Source organism: Rhinatrema bivittatum, chromosome 3, assembly GCF_901001135.1.
Source record: "Rhinatrema bivittatum chromosome 3, aRhiBiv1.1, whole genome shotgun sequence".
Classification (NCBI taxonomy): Eukaryota; Metazoa; Chordata; class Amphibia; order Gymnophiona; family Rhinatrematidae; genus Rhinatrema; species Rhinatrema bivittatum.
Genome location: NC_042617.1, coordinates 191,380,095 through 191,399,737, shown reverse-complemented (window position 1 = coordinate 191,399,737; position 19,643 = coordinate 191,380,095). Strand labels below are relative to the sequence as shown.

General features: G+C 47.6%; 1 protein-coding gene across 1 annotated transcript in view; it reads right to left on the bottom strand.

Annotated features, from left to right (window-relative positions):
- ADGB (androglobin) overlaps positions 1-19,643 on the bottom strand; it is a 790,434-nt gene that overhangs the window by 184,350 nt on the left and 586,441 nt on the right. Inside the window, exon 24 of the mRNA XM_029594040.1 lies at positions 3,974-4,108. Coding sequence (XP_029449900.1) covers positions 3,974-4,108 — 135 coding nt within the window. The remainder of the gene's footprint in view (positions 1-3,973; positions 4,109-19,643) is intronic.

Genomic DNA, 19,643 nt, shown 5'->3' with positions numbered 1-19,643 from the left:
ACTGTTGTCCAAAGCATCAAGTCGTGAATGCAAGCCCTAATGATCTGGGGCTGCTATTTAAAGGGCCACAAGGCCCGCAATAGCCCCCTCCCTTGAAGTGAAAATCCCCCCACCCCACCCCGAAGGTCTTAAGAACATAACAACATGTCATACTGGATCGGACCAAGAGTCCATCAAACCCAGCATCCTGTCTCCAACAGTGGCTAATCCAGGACATAAGAACCTGGCAAGTATCCAAAAACTAAGTCTATACCATGCTACTGATACTAGTAATAGCAGTGGCTGTTCGCGGCACACGGGGCCCTTCCCTTTTCGCCACAAACGGCGTGCCGGGCCTTCATTTTCGCTGCGAACGGAGCACATCCTGCGGCACACGCTCCTTTTACAGCAAAGATGAAGGCTCAGCGCGACGTTCGCGGCGAAAAGGGAAGGCCCCCGTGTGCCGTGGGACGTGCTCCATTCGCGGCGAAGATGAAGGCCCGGCATGGTGAAAAGGGAAGGTCCCCGTGTGCTGCGAACAGCGAGCCGAGCCTTCATCTTTACCGGGAATGGAGCACGTCCTGCGGCATGCTGGCGAGAGAGAATGTGTGTCAGAGAGGGAGGGGAGGGTGAGAGAGAACATGGGGGGGGGGGGGGGGATGCCGGTGAGAGAGAATGGGTGTGTGTGAATGAGGGGAGGGTGACAGAGAGCATGGTTGGTAAGGGGGGGGGTGGGGAGGATGAAAGAGGGCAGGAGGGTGTGAGAGAGAGCATGGGAGGTAAGAGGGGGAGTGGGGGGATGCTTGAGTGTGGGTTTCAGAGAGGGAGCCTATATGAGGAGAGGGGGTGTAGGGGAGGGTGAGAGACAGCTTGGTTGGTAAGAGGGGGAGTGGGGGGGATGCTTGATTGTGGGTTTCAGAGAGGGAGCCTACATGAGGAGATTGTGAAGGAGTATATGTGTGTGAGAGACTGGGAACTCGTGTGTATGAAAAAGGGATCGTGTGTATGTGAGGGTGCTAGCCTGCGTGAAGGTATTGTGTATGTGTGAGACAGAGCCTGTGTGAAGGGCTGCGTGAGAGAGAGACATAGGTAGCCTGTGTGAGGATGTATGTGTGAAAGAGAAAGGGAGCTTGTGTGGGTGTGTATGCGAGAGGGCATTGTATGAGGGGATATGTGTGTGCGAGAGAGTGAGGGAGCCTGTATGAGGGTGTGTGTATGTGGAAGGGACACTCTTACAGTGAATTTCTAGGGAAATTCTGCTCAAAATATTTAAAATTCTGCAACTTTAAGTAATAACTTTTTTCTGTAATATTTTAAAATGTAATTACTTAAAGACTGTTATGTAAACTGTGTTACGTTGACCAATATGAAGTTTGCAGAATTTTGCAGAATTTTCAGTTTTTGTGTGCAGAATTTTCAGTTTTTGTGCGCAGAATTCTAAAATTCTGCGCACAAAAACTGAAAATTCTGCACACAAAAACTGAAAATTCTGCAAAATTCTGCAAACTTCATATTGGTCAACGTAACACAGTGTTGTACACAGTATTCAAGGTGCGGTCTCACCAGGGAGCAACACAGAGGCTTTATGACATTTTCACTCCCTTCCTAATACTTTCTAACATTCTGTTTGCTTTTTTGACTGTTGCAGCACACTGAGCCAACGATTTCAATGTATTATCCACTATGACACTTAGATCTCTTTCTTGGGTGGTAGCTAGCTCCTAATGTGGAACCTAACATTGTGTAACTATAGCATGGGTTATTTTTCCCTATATCCATCACCTTGTACTTATCCACATTAAATTTCATCTGCCATTTGGAGGCCCAATTTTCCAGTCTCATAAGGTCTTCCAGCAATTTATCACAATCCGCTTATGATTTAACTACTCTGAATAATTTTGTATCATCTGCAAATTTGATTACCTCATTCCTCGTATTCCTTTCCAGATCATTTATAAATAGACTAGCTGTACCCGGCCACGCGTTGCAGTGGCAGAGCCAGGTTAAGTGGAAAAGAAAGAAAAGAGAATGTGGATAACCGCCCCCCCCCCCCCCCCCCCCGAACATGGACGCAATAACATCCCCACGCCCCCCCCCCGCAGGCCCGCCGATACCAGTCAAAAATGGTAGTCGGTGGAGCAGGCGTTCGTTCCGGCATGGAAGTATTGGCGTCTGGCCCTCGGCAGCCAGCACTGAAACTGTCTCCGATGGCTGTTAGAACTTACTCTGTCAGTAGGGTGGAGCAATGGGAGCGGTCGTCACACTCAGATAGTAAGGGCGAAGGTGCGCCGGTTGCCAGTCCAGAAAATGGCGTCGACGGGCCTTCGCCCTTACTATGTCACATGGGATACTGCTGCCATTGGTGTTCCCGAGTGTCCTAGTAAGGGACAGAGCTGTCGGCGCCATTTTGATTGTTGGCAGCCGACGGCCGTAGTGTATGCTATGTGTCACGGAGCGTTGTTGCCCCCCCCCCCCCCGCTGGAGCAGCCCGAACTATTCTGCCATTTTGCGTGCGTTCGGAGGGTGTGGGCAGTAAGTAGAAAAATCATGTGCGTGGGGGTGTGTGAGGAGGGTGTTTTTGTGTGAGTTCGTAGGGTGTGGGAATTGCGAACATGTGGCATGTTAGTGGCCTCCCGGTGTAGCATGCTGGAAATTTGTGGGTTTTTGTGTGTTTTGGGAGGGTGTGTGAAGTAAGTACAATTGGCATGTGTGCAGGGGTGTGTGAGGAGGGTGGATTTGTGTCTGGTCGGAGGGTGTGTGAATCCCAAACATTGTTCACGTGTATGTGGGGTGTGAGCGTTTGTGCAAGGTGTAAGAGCTTGCGCTTACGTCCAGCAGATGTCGCTGTTTTGTGGAACCAGATTTTAAAACTTTTTTACCAGCCCCCGGTGTGACATATATGTAATGTAAGTGTAGAAGAACCTTTCCGTATGTGAGGTGAAGCTTGTGTCCAAATTTGAAAGCAATCGGTTCAGCTGTGGCTGAGCCTGGTTAAGTTGAAAAAACAGAACAGAGCAGTAAAGGTTACAGTTTGTGTGTTTTTGGTTTTTTTTTTACCCCAAATGAACAGCACCAGCAAAGATTTTAAATATGCAAGCACACCTTCCTGGCCCCTCCCCCCCAACCCGGCGAAATAGAGCAACCCACGCTACAGCCCCCCTCTCGGGAGATGTGGAGAATGAGTGCCCCCCCCCCTGTGAAAAACGCGCGGTGGAAAATAAGAACGGTCCCCCACTGCCCTCCTCCCTGGATACCTGTGTAAACTGCCAGCCGGTGGCGAGGGTGTGTGCTAGGGTTTGTTCCGCCGGCTGCCATGTCGCAAAACTTCACCGGTGAAAGTGGTGCGTCAGGATTCCTGACCTAGTAAGGGCAAATGTCCGCTGAGGATATGGCGCCGACGGGCTCTTGCCCTTACTATGTCACATGGTGTACCGACGTCATTGTTGTCTCCGTAAAGCATAGTAAGGGCAAGGTCCGCCGGCGCCATTTTTGTCGGGGGGCGTGCTGCGAGTGATGCGGCGTTTCGGGGGCGGGCCCGGGGCGCGGCGCCAGCCCGGGGGCATGGTCGAGGCCTCCGGACCAGCCCCCGGGTCGGGTGATGGTGCGCCAGCAGCCCGCTGGCGCGCGCAGATTTATACCAGCTTTCCACAGGCGTAAATCTGCCAACAAAGGTAGGGGGGGGGATTAGATAGGGCCGGGCGGGGGGTGGGTTAGGTAGGGGAAGGGAGGGGAAGGTGAGGGGAGGCGGAGGGAACAGGCAGCGCGCGCTGGGCTCGGCGGGCGCAGGTTACACAAATGTGTACCCCCTTGCGCGCGCCGACCCCGGATTTTATAAGATACGCGCGTCTACACACGTATCTTATAAAATCCAGCGTACTTTTGTTCGCACCTGGTGCACGAACAAAAGTACACCCGCGCGTAGATTTATAAAATCTACCCCAGCGTAAATAATGTTACCTGAAAATACTAGTCTGAAAAGTATATAAAATATTACCTGAAAATCACAAACCAAGTATTTGCTGGTTGCTCGGCATATGCAACAGTATAATCATCAAAGGAAATTTTGGTCTTTTCATCTTCATAGCAGGAATATATTTGGCATGCCACTGAATTATATTTAAACATATTTCTGGGAACAAAATTAAAAAGATGTTTAAACATCATACCTGATCGTCACAAAGATATGTTGAAACAACAAGTGTATATGGCTTATTAGCTGGTGGTATTTCATAAAAATATAAACGAAATCTCTGTCCTGGTGACCCTGGAGCCTGTCAGGTTTTCAAGGTATTCACAATGAATATGCATGAGATAAATATGTTTATACTTGGTCACCAATGTATCTTAAGCATATTTGTTGAAGTTATCCTGAAAACTCTGTGGAGTCACCAGGCCAGGTTTGGGAAGCTCTGAATTACGAAGTTTACAGCATCCAAGTATTTTAGAACCCAAAAATGAAATTTGATAGAGTTCTAACAGGCAGTGTTATTTTCAAAACCAATTTATGTGGGTGAATGGTTATTTACCCGTGTAACAGGGTCATTTATTATTTCACGTTAGGGCCTTAACCCTACCATTAAGGCCCTAATGCACGCGATAATGCTGTAATGTGCGCAGAAAATAGAGCAATGCACGTTAGTATGTAAATGTGACATTTGCTATATAAGTGGGAGGACTTTTGGCGGAGTTAATGGTAATGAGCAGCTCCTAATCTCAAATGCGATAGAGTAGCGCACAGCAACATGGGTTTTAATGCCTGAAATAACTACACCATTTTTCTGTGTGTTGTGCCCGCATTAGCCGTGCGTTACTGACCGAAAAGGATTTTATCACAAATAGCGGTTCGGGAGAGAGAGAGACCAATATGTAAGTTTACTATTTAAATCACTGTGAGAGGGGACATGTATAACTCAGGGTGAGGTTTGGGGGCTGGGGTTGGTTTTGGGGGGCAATTTTACATACACAGTCAGAGGTACAAACAGCAAAGTTGACATACATAAAGATTTTCTGTCATTTGGAGCGATGAAAGGTAAAAGACAAGTTGATTTGTACAATGTACTCTCTACCTAGCTTGATTGCAGCTAGGTAGAGAGAACATCAAGCTAGGTAGAAAATCTTCACTTATGACAACTTTGCTGTTGTACCTCTGTCTATGTATGTAAAAATGCCCCCAAAAACCTATCCTACTCCCCAAACCTCACCCTGAGTTATCAGTATCCCCTCTTACAGTGGTATAAATAGTAAACTTACAAATTGGTCTCTCTCTCTCTCTCATCCTTTTTGGTTGGTAACATGCCTGTGGTGGATTAAAAATAGCGCGGGTGCCATAAATGTATCGGGTGTTGCAGGAATTACCTATGTGATATGGGAACAGGGAAATTAGCTTATCCACACCCCCTTTATTTATCGCGGGTGCTATTTCCACTATATTTATAGCATTTTGTTAAATCTAGGGCTAAAAGAGATAAAAATTGTTGTGAGTGAACTGTTTAGTGGACCCTTGGGCCGACCTGTGAGAGACTGGGGAGAGGTGTACTATACTCTCTGGTGAGTGACAGGTCGGGAGGCAGATACCAGGCAGGAGCTGGACGTGAGCTTCACCCTGGAAGCCGGTACTCCCCCGGGAGGAGCCCGTAGGAGTCCAGCCGCTGGAACTTAGGTGATTCACCCTGGAAGCCGGTACTCCCCCGGGAGGAGCCCGTAGGAGCCCGACCGCTGGGACTTAGGAGAGCACGGAAGCTGGAGCTGGAGCAGGCAGGCAGGGCACAGGAGACAGGCAGGAACTGAAGCAGGCTAGGACTGAAGCAAGCAGGAACTGAGGCAGAACTGGCTACTGGAACCAGACAGGAACTGAAGCAGGACTGGCTACTGGAACCAGACAGGAGCTGAAGCAGGACTGGCTACTGGAACCAGACAGGAGCTGAAGCAGGACTGGCTACTAGAACCTGGAACTGAAGCAGAACAGGTTTCTGCAAGCAAGCCAGACAAAAACAAGACTTGGGCACGGAGTGAAACAAGTCTCAGGCAGGAACAAAGTCGCTAACGCAATAGCACACTCCGGGGCACGGAGCAACAGAGAACCGCAAGGAACCCCGTTGCAAGGCAAAGTCCTGGGCTCCGCAGCGGCCTTACATAGGCCGCGGCGTCTGATGTCATTGATAGGGCGGAGCTTCCAGTGGCGGGAAACAGCCTTCATAAGCGCGGATTGCGCGCGCGCCTAGGGAGAAGGCATCCAGGCAGGGTTTCTCAGTGGCGTCCCCTGAGCGGGGATGACGCGAAACAGGCCGCAGACCTTCAGAGACCATGGAGGTAAGAGCCTAGTCGCGGCTGCCGCGACTGGGACTGCAACAGTACCCTCCTCTTACGCCCCCTCTTAGCAGGCCCAGGTTTACCTGGGTGGTCTTGATGGAAGGCTTTCAATAAGTCCTTATCAAGGATGTTGCGGGCTGGCTCCCATGTGTTGTCCTCGGATCCACAACCTTCCCAGGCGATGAGGTACTCCCAGCGACGTTGATGGAATCTGACATCAAGAACCTCCCGGACTTGGTAGGTGATGTCTCCTGGCACGGAAGGATCTGCAGATTCGGGAGCTCGGGGATGGTACCTGGAGAGGATGAGAGGCTTCAAAAGCGACACATGGAAGACATTGTGCACATGCATCGAGGAGGGTAAGCGCAAGTGATAGGAAACGGCTCCTACGCGCTCGGCAATGCGGAATGGTCCACAGAATCTGGGGGCAAGTCTGCGGGAAGGAATCCAAAGTTGTAGATTCTTTGTACTCAGCCAAACATGGTCCCCAGGGAGGTAGACTGGTGCTGGCTGACGGTGGCTGTCTGCCCATCTTTTGGCAGCAAGGGCAGCTCTTTGCCAAGTCCAGGCGCTGGACTTGGCAGAGGAAAGAGAGATTTTTATGATCCGTGTAAATGGTAAAGGGGTGGTTGGCTCCCTCCAACCACTGCCTCCATTCTTCCAGGGCAAGTTTCACGGTGAGCAGTTCCTTGTCGCCGACTCCATAATTGCTCTCAGCCGGGGAGAACCTCCTAGAGTAAAAAGAACATGGGAGAAGCTGTCCAGTGTCAGAGTGCTGGCTCAGCACCGCTCCAACAGCTATATTCGAGGCATCGACCTTAACCACGAACAGCCGATTGGGATTAGGATGGCGGAGGCATGTGTCTTGTAAGAAGGCTCTTTTCAATTCTTCGAAGGCTTGGCAGGCTTGGGCAGGCCAGTCCACCGCATTGGCTCCCTTCCGGGTGAGCGCAGTCAGAAGAGCCACTATGCGAGAATAGCCGGGAATAAAATGCCGATAAAAGTTAGCAAAGCCGAGGAAACATTGCAACGCCTTGAGACCCCTCGGTTGCGGCCAGTTCCTAATTGCAGCAACATTTTCTGGATTCATCTGGAAGCCATCAACCGAAACAATATACCCCAGGAACAGCAAGGAAGTCTTTTCAAAGCTGCATTTCTCAAGCTTGGCATATAAGCTGTGCTCTCTGAGAATTTGGAGCACCTGGCGAACATGCTGGAGGTGCGTAGGCAGGTCACGAGAGTAGATCAGGATGTCGTCAAGGTAGACGATCACACTGCCGCCTGCCAGTGCCCAAGGCGCTTGAAGGAGTAGATGACCCCTGCCGTACCCGATAGTGCATGCTGTGAATCGGAACAGTGTGATGATTGCATCCCCAGTACCACTGGGGCTCTGATTAAGGTGTGGTGGTGGGTGGATTTCTATCGTGTCGCCCCATGGTACCCCCAGTTTCTGATAATGCTCCAGGAGGCTGAACACAGCCCTTAAAATGGTGTTGGGAATGGCATACCACCATTTCCTTTATGGAAAGGCAGCAGCAAAGTCCATGGTGACTGACGGTGCAGATGGTGCTCTGCAGTGGTGTACTGCAGTATCTGACCATGTTCTCTGGTGCCCACCTTGGTGACGGTGCCCATGAGGCCCATAGAACTCTCGCACTCACCAATGATGGATTGCATCAATGGCACCAAACGATGCAACACCTAGGGCTTCGGCACTTGACCATGTCTTGAACAGTTCGACGATATATAGCACCATTTCCGGCGCCTCAGGCACCTGCGGACATTGACAGCCTGGCAGCAATGATAGAGACCCTGGTGCCCGAAGGCATTCATGGACCGGATTTACAGAGGATGCCAGGGGCACCAGAAGGCTGAGGCTCTTCAGCCCCAACATGGCTCTGACATACCTCATTGGGGCCCAAAAGAACAATGACTGCTGGTGCCAACAACTGTTCCCTCAGCTCACCTATACAACCAAAGTGGTTGATGCTGCAAGCTTGATGGCATCCCTTGCCAGCAACCATGGCTGACAATAGCCTCGACAGCAACCCTAGCACTCATGGCACCTACGGTGCACAAAGACAGGCAGGGCCTCCGATGCACCCTGATCCCAGCAACCCAGGGCTCCCGAGATCATCAACATCCATGGTGTCCGATAGCCGTAGGCCAGTAACGGGACAGCACGATGCCCCTCAGTACCTCGTCTGCACTCTGCAAAGGAGCCTGAAGGCCAACGGACCAGGGTGCCTCAGGTTGATGGAGACCCCAGAGCTCGACCGCACCAAGGTTGTCCAAGGCTTGAAACCCCTGTTGCCCGAGGGCTTTAGTGGCACTCGAGGGCTCTCAGGAGCCCAGGTGGTTGATGGCCTTGAGGGCAACCAGGGTGCTCAATGGCGATCTCAGTGCCTCATTGATGGTACTCGACATTATCGAGAGCGGCAATGAATGGCATCACAGGCCAACATGCACAATGGCCTCCATGGCGGCCCCACACCTCAATGATAACAAGGATGTCGATGGTGGCTCTGCACCGTGATGGCATTGAGAGTGGCCACAGCATCAAGGCCACTTTTGAATAATAGAAGGACTAGGGGGCATTCCATGAAGTTAACAAGTAGCACATTTAAGACTAATCGGAGAAAATTCTTTTTTACTCAACGCACAATAAAGCTCTAGAATTTGTTGCCAGAGGATGTGGTTAGTGCAGTTAGTGTAGCTGGGTTCAAAAAAGGTTTGGATATGTACTTGGAGGAGAAGTCCATTAACTGCTATTAATCAAGTTTACTTAGGGAATAGCCACTGCTATTAATTGCATCAGTAGCATGGGATCTTCTTAGTGTTTGGGTAATTGCCAGGTTCTTGTGGCCTGGTTTGGCCTCTGTTGGATAGAGGATGCTGGGTTTGATGGACCCTTGGTCTGACCCAGCATGGCAATTTCCTATGTTCTTATGTTCATGCATGCATCTCAATGGCATCGAGGGTAGCCACACACCTCAATGGTATTGAGGTGATACTAGATGTCAGTGCTGCTACTCCACCACATCGTGGTCCAAGGCACTCGATAATAGAGATGTGAATCGGGACAAGAATCGGTTCAGATTCCGGTTCCGATTCACATCGTGAAATTTTGTTTGTGCAGTGCGATCGTTTTTTTTTTAATTGGCCATTTTTAAAGATGGCGCCGGCCGTCCATTACTCCTACCATGTGACAGGGGCTGGCCAATGGCACGGATACCCTGTCACATGGTAAGGGCAAAGGGCCATCGGCGCCATTTTGATTAGTGGCAGCTGATGGCCCGAGAGCGGGAGATCGCTCCCGGGACCCCCACTGGACCACCAGGTAATTTTAAAAAGTTTTGGGGGGAGGTCAGGAGGGTGGGGGAAGCTAAGGGATCTGTTTTAAAGGGTCGGGGTGGGTTTAGGGGTTGTTTTTGTGTGCCGTTTTTCCCTCCCTCCCCCAAAACAATTTCGTGGGGTTTTCCTATCTGTTTCAGAGAGCCCCCAATTTCTGACAACTTTGAAAATATCATATGATATTTTCAATCGTCAGAAAAACAATTCACATCCCTACTCGATAATGCTAAGGTTGATGCCATTCTTCCGGTGCATCAAGACTCTATGGTGTCCGCTGATGCCTACAACACAGAAGGCCCAGCCAGCGTGCACTCAAAGCATGCATGGTGCTTGATGGCGCTCACGAGGCACTTATGGTATCAAGGGCAGTCACCCACCTTGATGGCATCAAGGGCACCCTGGCTCCTACCATGTGACAGGGGCCGACCAATGGCACCGGTAGCCCCTGTGACATAGTAAGGGCAAAGGCTATCGGCGCCATTTTAAATACTGGCAACCAACAGCCTGAGTGCAGGAGATCGCTCCAGGACCCTCGCTGGACCACCAGGGACTTTTGGAAAGTCTTGGGGGGGTCAGGAGGTTGGGGTTTTTATTTGATAGTGATACATTGCATTCGTGGGGGTTCGCCATATGTGTCAGAAACCCACAAATGCAACGAATAGGGACCTATACATTGCGGATTGCACATTCGTTCAAAACGAATGCACATCCCTACCGGGTAGAGCGCAGGCGAGTCCCCAGGCTCAGCAGCCTATACAGATCACCCTTGGACTGTATTCTGTCAGTCCTGCCAGCACCTGACTAAGATGTAAAAACAGACAGAGCAAGAAGAGGACACACATACTAAACTGCAGGTGCAGTATTTATTTAATAAGGGATAGTATTAGACTCTGTCAGGTTGCACAGTGACTAAGGCCTGCCATGTGGCTGGCAGACAGTGGAAAGAAGGGGAAAAAATAAAATAAAACTACCACAAGGTAAGAGAGAGAAAAACAGCTGCAACTCTTGAAAAAATCAATTACAAAACAATAAGGAGAGAGGAAAGCTGAATACGATGACACACATGGCTCCCTTGACCATAGAGCTCCATGGAATAAAAAGAAACTGAGGAACTCTGCCTAGGGGGCAGGGTGATAACTGCAGCTGCATATGCTCCGTAGGGCATGTTTGAAAGTTCTAGAATCTTTGAGATCCAAGTTCTGGATCGGGCTCCATCCACTGATGTCATCCATGTGTGAGGACTACCATCCTGCTTCTCTTCAGAGAATGACTCTTAGGAAGAAGAAAACAGCTGCTCTGCTTACTGCTCCAGCCCCTCTCCTCTCTTTCCCTCTCCTTCCCTCTCCCCCGGACAGCATTCAGGGAACAGAAAGGGAGGTGATAAGGCTGGAGTACAGCAAGCACAGCAAGGAAGAGATGCTCTGCCCTGCAATTATAAGAGTAAAAAAGCGCTCCTCCTGGGTTTGAACCAATGCCTGCTCTACTTGGGGGCTGCAGCTCTGTCTCTGAGTCATGATGTGGCTCCTTTGAGCAAAGGCTGAGTCATCCAGAAAAGGCGTGCTTGCTTTCCCAAACCCAGACCTGCAACCATGTCACTGAAGATCCAGATATGTCCTCAGGTACTTATAAGGGGTTCCTGGGAACAAAACAGTGTTCCTGGAAATTTGAAGCTAAGGGCAAAGCTGTGAGGATGTGGAGGAGAGTCATAAGTCTTGTGTTTCTATACATAAATGCATCTGCCTGCAAGGTGATTAGTGAATGGAGAAATTATTAATTACCTAATAATTTCCTTTTCTATAATACAGGCTGGTGGATCCAGAACCAGTGGGTTATGCACCTCTACCAGCAGATGGAGGTGGAGCAAAGCTGACATCATGGTATACAGGTATATATATACCCCTGCATGGATATCAGCCTGCCATTATTCTCTACAAAAGCCATCTGTGGACAAACTAACAAAAACTTGATTACTAACAAAACAACCACTCCGGTACTCTGCCAACGGGAAACCCCTGAGCTCAGAGAAGGAGTGCAGTAACATTAGTCTAGGGACTGGATTGATACTTATCAGTACTCCCTGGAACACGCAGCCATGTAGGAGGACCATAGCAAAACCATTCTTCAATTAAGGGCAGGAAGGTGAATCCACCTGTCTGTACTAAAGAAAAGGACATTATCAGATACATAGTCATTTCTCCTTTCTTAACATTCAGATAGGTGGATCCAGAACCAGTGGTATATTCTAAAGCTACTTCCGAACAGGGTGGGAGGCTGCCCATGATCCAGTTAAAACCTTATGTGCAAAGGCTGCATCCTCCCAGGCCTGCACATCCAGGTGGTAATGCCTACAAAAAGGTATGCGCGTATCTTATAAAATCCAGCATACTTTTGTTCACGCCTGGTGTGCGAACAAAAGTACATGCGTGCGCTGTTTTTTAAAATGTACCCCCTGTGTGCAGGTAAAATTATGTGCATAGAGCTAATACAGGCTATAACATTACGCACAGTAAGAAGAGTCATTCCTAGACCTGGGGCAGAGTTTCCACTTAGGGGTACATTTTAAAAGACAGCGTGCGTGCGTACTTGTTCGCGCATCAGGCACGAACAAAAGTACGCTGGATTTTATAAGATACATGCATAGCCGCGCGTATCTTATAAAATCCGGGGTCAGCGCGCGCAAGGCGGTGCACAATTGTGCAACGCGCGCGCGCCGAGCCCTGCTCGCGCTGCCCGTTCCCTCCACCCACCCGCACCTTGCCCTCCCTTCCCCTACCTAACCCACCCTCCCAGACCTATCTAGACCCCCCCTCCACCACCTTTATCTGAAAAGTTACTACTGTCTCCGGACTGCAGTAACTTATACGCGCCGGAGCGGCAGGCCCCGACACAGGCCGCTGTGTCGGGGCACTCGGCCATGCCCCCAGACCGCCCACACGCCCCTGATCCTAAAGCATGCCCCCTGGCCACACCCCCGACCGCCCCTTTTTGCAAGCCCCGGGACTTACGCGCGTCCCGGGGCTTGCGCGTGCCGCCGAGCCTATGCAAAATAGGCTCGGCGCGCGCAGGAGGGTTTTAAAAGGCTTACGCGCGTACCTTATGCGTGTAACCCTTTTAAAATCCGGCCCTTAATGCACATACTTTTCAATTTTCAAAAGTATGTGTGTATGTTTATCCAGAAACGTTATGGCACAAATAGCAGGTGTAAAGTGTGTGACTATGTTTTCTTAGTTTTCGAATGGAATGATTTTCCTTTGAAAATTGGTAAGAACATAAGAACATAAGAAATGCCATGCTGGGTCAGACCAAGGGTCCATGAAGCCCAGCATCCTGTTTCCAACAGAGGCCAAAACCAGGCCACAAGAACCTGGCAATTACCCAAACACTAAGAAGAACCCATGCTACTGATGCAATTAATAGCAGTGGCTATTCCCTAAGTATAATTGATTAATAGCCATTAATGGACTTCTCCTCCAAGAACTTATCCAAACCTTTTTTGAACCCAGCTACACTAACTGCACTAACCACCGACTCTGGCAACAAATTCCAGAGCTTTATTGTGCGTTGAGTGAAAAAGAATTTTCTACGATTAGTCTTAAATGTGTTACTTGCTAACTTCATGGAATGCCCCCCAGTCCTTCTATTATTCGAAAGTGTAAATAACCGAGTCACATCTACTCATTCAAGACCTCTCATGATCTTAAAGACCTCTATCATATCCCCCCTCAGCCGTCTCTTCTCCAAGCTGAACAGCCCTAACCTCTTCAGCCTTTCCTCATAGGGGAGCTGTTCCATCCCCTTTATCATTTTGGTTGCCCTTCTCTGTACTTTCTCCATCGCAACTATATCTTTTTTGAGATGCGGCGACCAGAATTGTACACAGTATTCAAGGTGCAGTCTCACCATGGAGCGATACAGAGGCATTATGACATTTTCCGTTCCATTAACCATTCCCTTCCTAATAATTCCTAACATTCTATTTGCTTTTTTGAGAGCTGCAACACACTGAGCCGACGATTTTAAAGTATTATCCACTATGATGCCTAGATCTTTTTCCTGGGTGGTAGCTCCTAATATGGAACCTAACATCGTGTAACTACAGCAAGGGTTATTTTTCCCTAAATGCAACACCTTGCACTTGTCCACATTAAATTTCATCTGCCATTTGGATGCCCAATCTTCCAGTCTTGCAAGGTCCTCCTGTAATGTATCACAGTCTGCTTGTGATTTATCTACTCTGAATAATTTTGTATCGTCAGCAAATTTGATAACCTCACTCGTCGTATTCCTTTCCAGATCATTTTTATATATATTGAAAAGCTCCGGTCCAAGTACAGATCCCTGAGGCACTCCACTGTTTACCCTTTGCCACTGAGAAAATTGACCATTTAATCCTACTCTCTGTTTCCTGTCTTTTAACCAGTTTGTAATCCACGAAAGGACATCGCCTCCTATCCCATGACTTTTTAGTTTTCGTAGAAGCCTCTCATGAGGGACTTTGTCAAATGCCTTCTGAAAATCCAAATACACTACATCTACCGGTTCACCTTTATCCACATGTTTATTAACCCCTTCAAAAAAATGAAGCAGATTTGTTAGGCAAGACTTCCTTGGGTAAATCCATGTTGACTGTGTCCCATTAAATCATGTCTTTCTATATGCTCTACTATTTTGATCTTGAGAATAGTTTCCACTATTTTTCCCGGCACTGAAGTCAGGCTCACTGGTCTATAGTTACCCGGATTGCCCCTGGAGCCTTTTTTAAATATTGGGGTTACATTGGCCACCCTCCAGTCTTCAGGTACAATGGATGTTTTTAATGATAGGTTACAAATTTTAACTAATAGATCTGAAATTTCATTTTTGAGTTCCTTCAGAACACTAGGATGCATACCATCCGGTCCAGGTGATTTGCTACTCTTTAGTTTGTCAATCTGGCCTACTACATCTTCCAGGTTCACAGTGATTTCATTCAGTTCGTCTGAGTCATCATCTCTGGAACTGGTATCTCCCCAACATCCTCATTAGTAAACACGGAGGCAAAGAATTCATTTAGTCTTTCTGCAATGGCCTTATCTTCCCTAAGAGCCCCTTTAACCCCTCTGTCATCTAATGGTCCAACCGACTCCACAGGTTTCTTGCTTTGTATATATTTTTAAAAGTTTTTATTATGAGTTTCTGCCTCTATGGCCAACTTCATCTCAAATTCTCTCTTCACTTGTCTTATCAATGTTTTACACTTAACTTGACAATGCTTATGTTTTATCCTATTTTCTTCAGATGGATCCTTCTTCCAATTTTTTAAGGATGTTTTTTTGGCTAAAATAGCCTCTTTCACCTCACCTTTTAACCATGACGGTAATCGTTTTGCCTTCCTTCCACCTTTCTTAATGCATGGAATACATATGGACTGCGCCTCTAGGATTGTATTTTTAAACAATGTCCAAGCCTGTTGAATACTTTTAACCTTTGCAGCTGCACCTTTCAGTTTTTTTCTATTTTCCTCATTGTAGCTGCCAACTGTACATTTCTGCAAGCAGTGTGAAAAATGCCCTCTGGGGGGTGGTGGTAATTTTGTGACATCATGTATAAATTAGCTGGCAAATACATGGATAAATTATATCAGTTTTCAAAGCAAACTTATGTGCTTAAGTTCACTTTGAAAAGTGTCCCAGCAAACCTACTAGTTCACAATTACACCTGTTAAAACATCCATACAAATTCACCAAGAAAATGTATGTGCATACTTTTGAAAAAGTGCAAACCTTTCTCCAAGTTCACCCCCAAGAACACTAGGGATGTGAATCGTTTTAGGACGATTAAAATTATCGTCCGATAATTTTAATATCGTCTTAAACCGTTATGGAACACAATACAATAGAGATTCTAACGATTTATCGTTATAAATCGTTAGAATCGTGAGCCGGCACACTAAAACCCCCTAAAACCCACCCCCGACCCTTTAAATTAAATCCCCCACCCTCCCGAACCCCCCCCCCAAATGACTTAAATAACCTGCGGGTCCAGCGGCGGTCCGGAACGGCAGCGGTCCGGAACGGGCTCCTGCTACTGAATCTTGTTGTCTTCGGCCGGCGCCATTTTCCAAAATGGCGCCGAAAAATGGCGGCGGCCATAGACGAACACGATTGGACGGCAGGAGGTCCTTCCGGACCCCCGCTGGACTTTTGGCAAGTCTTGTGGGGGTCAGGAGGCCCCCCCCAAGCTGGCCAAAAGTTCCTGGAGGTCCAGCGGGGGTCAGGGAGCGATTTCCCGCCGCGAATCGTTTTCGTACGGAAAATGGCGCCGGCAGGAGATCGACTGGAGGAGGTCGTTCAGCGAGGGTTCCGGCGGCTCGCTGAACGACCTCCTGCAGTCGATCTCCTGCCGGCGCCATTTTCCGTACGAAAACGATTCGCGGCGGGAAATCGCTCCCTGACCCCCGCTGGACCTCCAGGAACTTTTGGCCAGCTTGGGTGGGGCCTCCTGACCCCCACAAGACTTGCCAAAAGTCCAGCGGGGGTCCGGAAGGACCTCCTGCCGTCCAATCGTGTTCGTCTATGGCCGCCGCCATTTTTCGGCGCCATTTTGGAAAATGGCGCCGGCCGAAGACAACAAGATTCAGTAGCAGGAGCCCGTTCCGGACCGCTGCCGTTCCGGACCGCCGCTGGACCCGCAGGTTATTTAAGTCATTTGGGGGGGGGGTTCGGGAGGGTGGGGGATTTAATTTAAAGGGTCGGGGGTGGGTTTTAGGGGGTTTTAATGTGCCGGTTTTGCGATTTTACGTTTTTTCGATTTTTTACGATTTTTCACGATATTTTACCCCCCCAAACGGCAACAATACGATTCCCTCCCCCTCCCAGCCGAAATCGATCGTTAAGACGATCGAGGACACGATTCACATCTCTAAAGAACACCCCTATTCAGTCCAAGTAAACGTAGACATACAGAGAGAAGTGAATATTCAAAGCACATTCAGCGCTATTTAGCTGGAGAAGCGGGACTTATGTGATTACGTAGCAGCCGCTGAATATGCACCCACGTTAAGTGACCACTGCTTAGCTGTATAAGTCCCTTATGGCTAAAAGGTTAGCCGCATGAGCTGTGGGTGGGCAGTGGATGGATCGGGGAAAAGCGAGTTAGCTGTACAATTTATGCGGCTAATTGCCAATATGTCGACTTAGTCACATAAATTGTACAGCTAAGTTAGACATGCCACACAGCAGGTATAAATTTAGCCGTTTAAGCTTATTCAGCTAATTGCTCAATTGTACACATATATTCAGCAGCAGAGCCATGCCATTGAATAAACATCTAAACTTAGCTGGATAAGTTCCAACCAGGTAAGTTACATAACTGGCTAGTTTTGAATATTGACCCCATATATGTTTACTCACATATCGGGTGGGTAATTTTGTAAAAGGCTTTTTCTATGGATAACACGCTGTTTTACCCAAGAAAATGCCTTTGAAAATTACCTTCTTCGGGATTAATTTGCAGCATCTTAATTATTTCTTAATTGCTTTCCAAAGTGATTAACAACATAAACTTCAATAATTAACAATGACATCAAACACATTACAGGCTCTCAAATGGTCCCACATCTATAAAAGACCATACGTATATACCATATCATTTATCTAATTAGTTAGTAATTATGCCAAATCTACTAGTAATCATCTAACTCTTCGTACTCATCATCATCATCATCATCATCATCATTTATTTATGATCACTCTTTTCCACTGTTAGAATTCAAAACGTGTGACAGGGAACTGAAGTACAAAGAACAGGGACTGATCTACATGACTGACAAGTAACAGTATGCAAATAACAGAAGGTTACAAAATACAAATCAATAACCGAACTTAAGGAAGCAGTTTACAGACTACCATCTACATTTTAAAATCCTAGAGCAGTGCAGAGAGGGAAGGTTTCTGTCATCTTGTGGGAGAAGATACAGAGAAGGGCTACCAAAATGATAAGGGGAATGGAACAGCTCCCCTATGAGGAAAGACTAAGGCAGTTAGGACTTTTCAGCTTGGAGAAGAGATGGCTGATGGGGGATATGATAGAGGTGTTTAAAATCATGAGAGGTCTAGAACGGGTAGATGTGAATCCTTTATTTACTCTTTCGGATAATAGAAAGACTAGGGGGCACTCCATGAAGTTAGCATGGGGCACATTTAAAACTAATCGGAGAAAGTTCTTTTTTACTCAACGTACAATTAAACTCTGGAATTTGTTGCCAGAGGATATGGTTAGTGCAGTTAGTAGTTTAGCTGTGTTTAAAAAAGGATTTGATAAGTTCTTGGAGAAAAAGTCCATTACCTGCTATTAGGTTCACTTAGAGAATAGCCATTGCCATTAGCAACGGAAACATGGAATAGACTTAGTTTTTGGGTACTTGCCAGGTTCTTATGGCCTGGATTGGCCACTGTTGGAAACAGGATGCTGGGCTTGATGGACCCTTGTTCTGACCCAGTATGGCATTTTCTTATGTTCTTATAAGGATTCTGATAGTGGAGGCAAGGGAACACTGATCACTTCAGGAGCTTGGGGGTGGCTGTAAACTGTAGGCCTCTATAAACAATCAGGTTTTCAGGGATTTCCTGAATGTGAGCAGATCTGCATGTCTGATTTCATATGGGAGAGTAGGAGATGAGTCTGTGAAAATTATTTTCCTGTGAAAGTTCTCCATCCGAACTAAAATACAGAAATTGACAATACCACTTATTGATTTCTAATGCACACCAAATATTTTAACCAGTCTATCTGGAATGGTACAAAGAGATCAAACAGAACTGTCTTTTCCCAACAGCTACTCTGTTTACTGTAATTATGTAACTCCTGTGATGGTTGAAGCCAGAAAATAGTTCCAGAAGCCATATCTCAAATATAAATTTCAGATGAAACACTTTTAGCATGCAATGAGATGCATTTATAGGGTTTCCTGCACAGGAGGATGGAAACTCTCTTTCAAGGCCCTTTGCATTGCATTCATCCAATTTCCTAACAGCATAGATGATCATTAAAGAAACTATGCTGAAACAATTGGGTGGTTTCTAACAATACTCTTTACTGATAGGTTGTATTTGATTAAATAAAGTTCTTTTAGATGTTACAAGTGTTTCCAGATAAATTTGTGACTTCTTAGGATGGTAAAGGCAGTTGATACAGTTATTTTAAGTTATTGATTTCCTCCATCCCATGGATAGAGGGCATGTTGATGGCTTCCCTCCCATGTAGGTGAAGTATGAAAGCTGGAATTCATATTAGTAATTTTCTCCTATCTCCTGTACATTGTCTTCTCTCACTCCTTAGTGTCCTCACAGTATCTAAATGGCACTCATCTTACTCCTCCTCTCCTTTTCAGTAATAGAGTAATGCCTTTTGCTCCTCTTCTCCAAATCTCCAATAAATGTTCATGGGCTCTGTTGAGGTCCATCCTAACTCCTTTCTCCCCTCTCTCTTCCTCCTCTCCAGGATGCCTGTAAATTAGGGATGTGAATCGTTTTAGGACGATTAAAATTATCGTCCGATAATTTTAATATCGTCTTAAACCGTTATGGAACACAATACAATAGAGATTCTAACGATTTATCGTTATAAATCGTTAGAATCGTGAGCCGGCACACTAAAACCCCCTAAAACCCACCCCCGACCCTTTAAATTAAATCCCCCACCCTCCCGAACCCCCCCCAAATGAGTTAAATAACCTGCGGGTCCAGCGGCGGTCCGGAACGGCAGCGGTCCGGAACGGGCTCCTGCTCCTCAATCTTGTTGTCTTCAGCCGGCGCCATTTTCCAAAATGGCGGCGAAAAATGGCGGCGGCCATAGACGAACACGATTGGACGGCAGGAGGTCCTTCCGGACCCCCGCTGGACTTTTGGCAAGTCTCGTGGGGGTCAGGAGGCCCCCCACAAGCTGGCCAAAAGTTCCTGGAGGTCCAGCGGGGGTCAGGGAGCGATTTCCCGCCGTGAATCGTTTTCGTACGGAAAATGGCG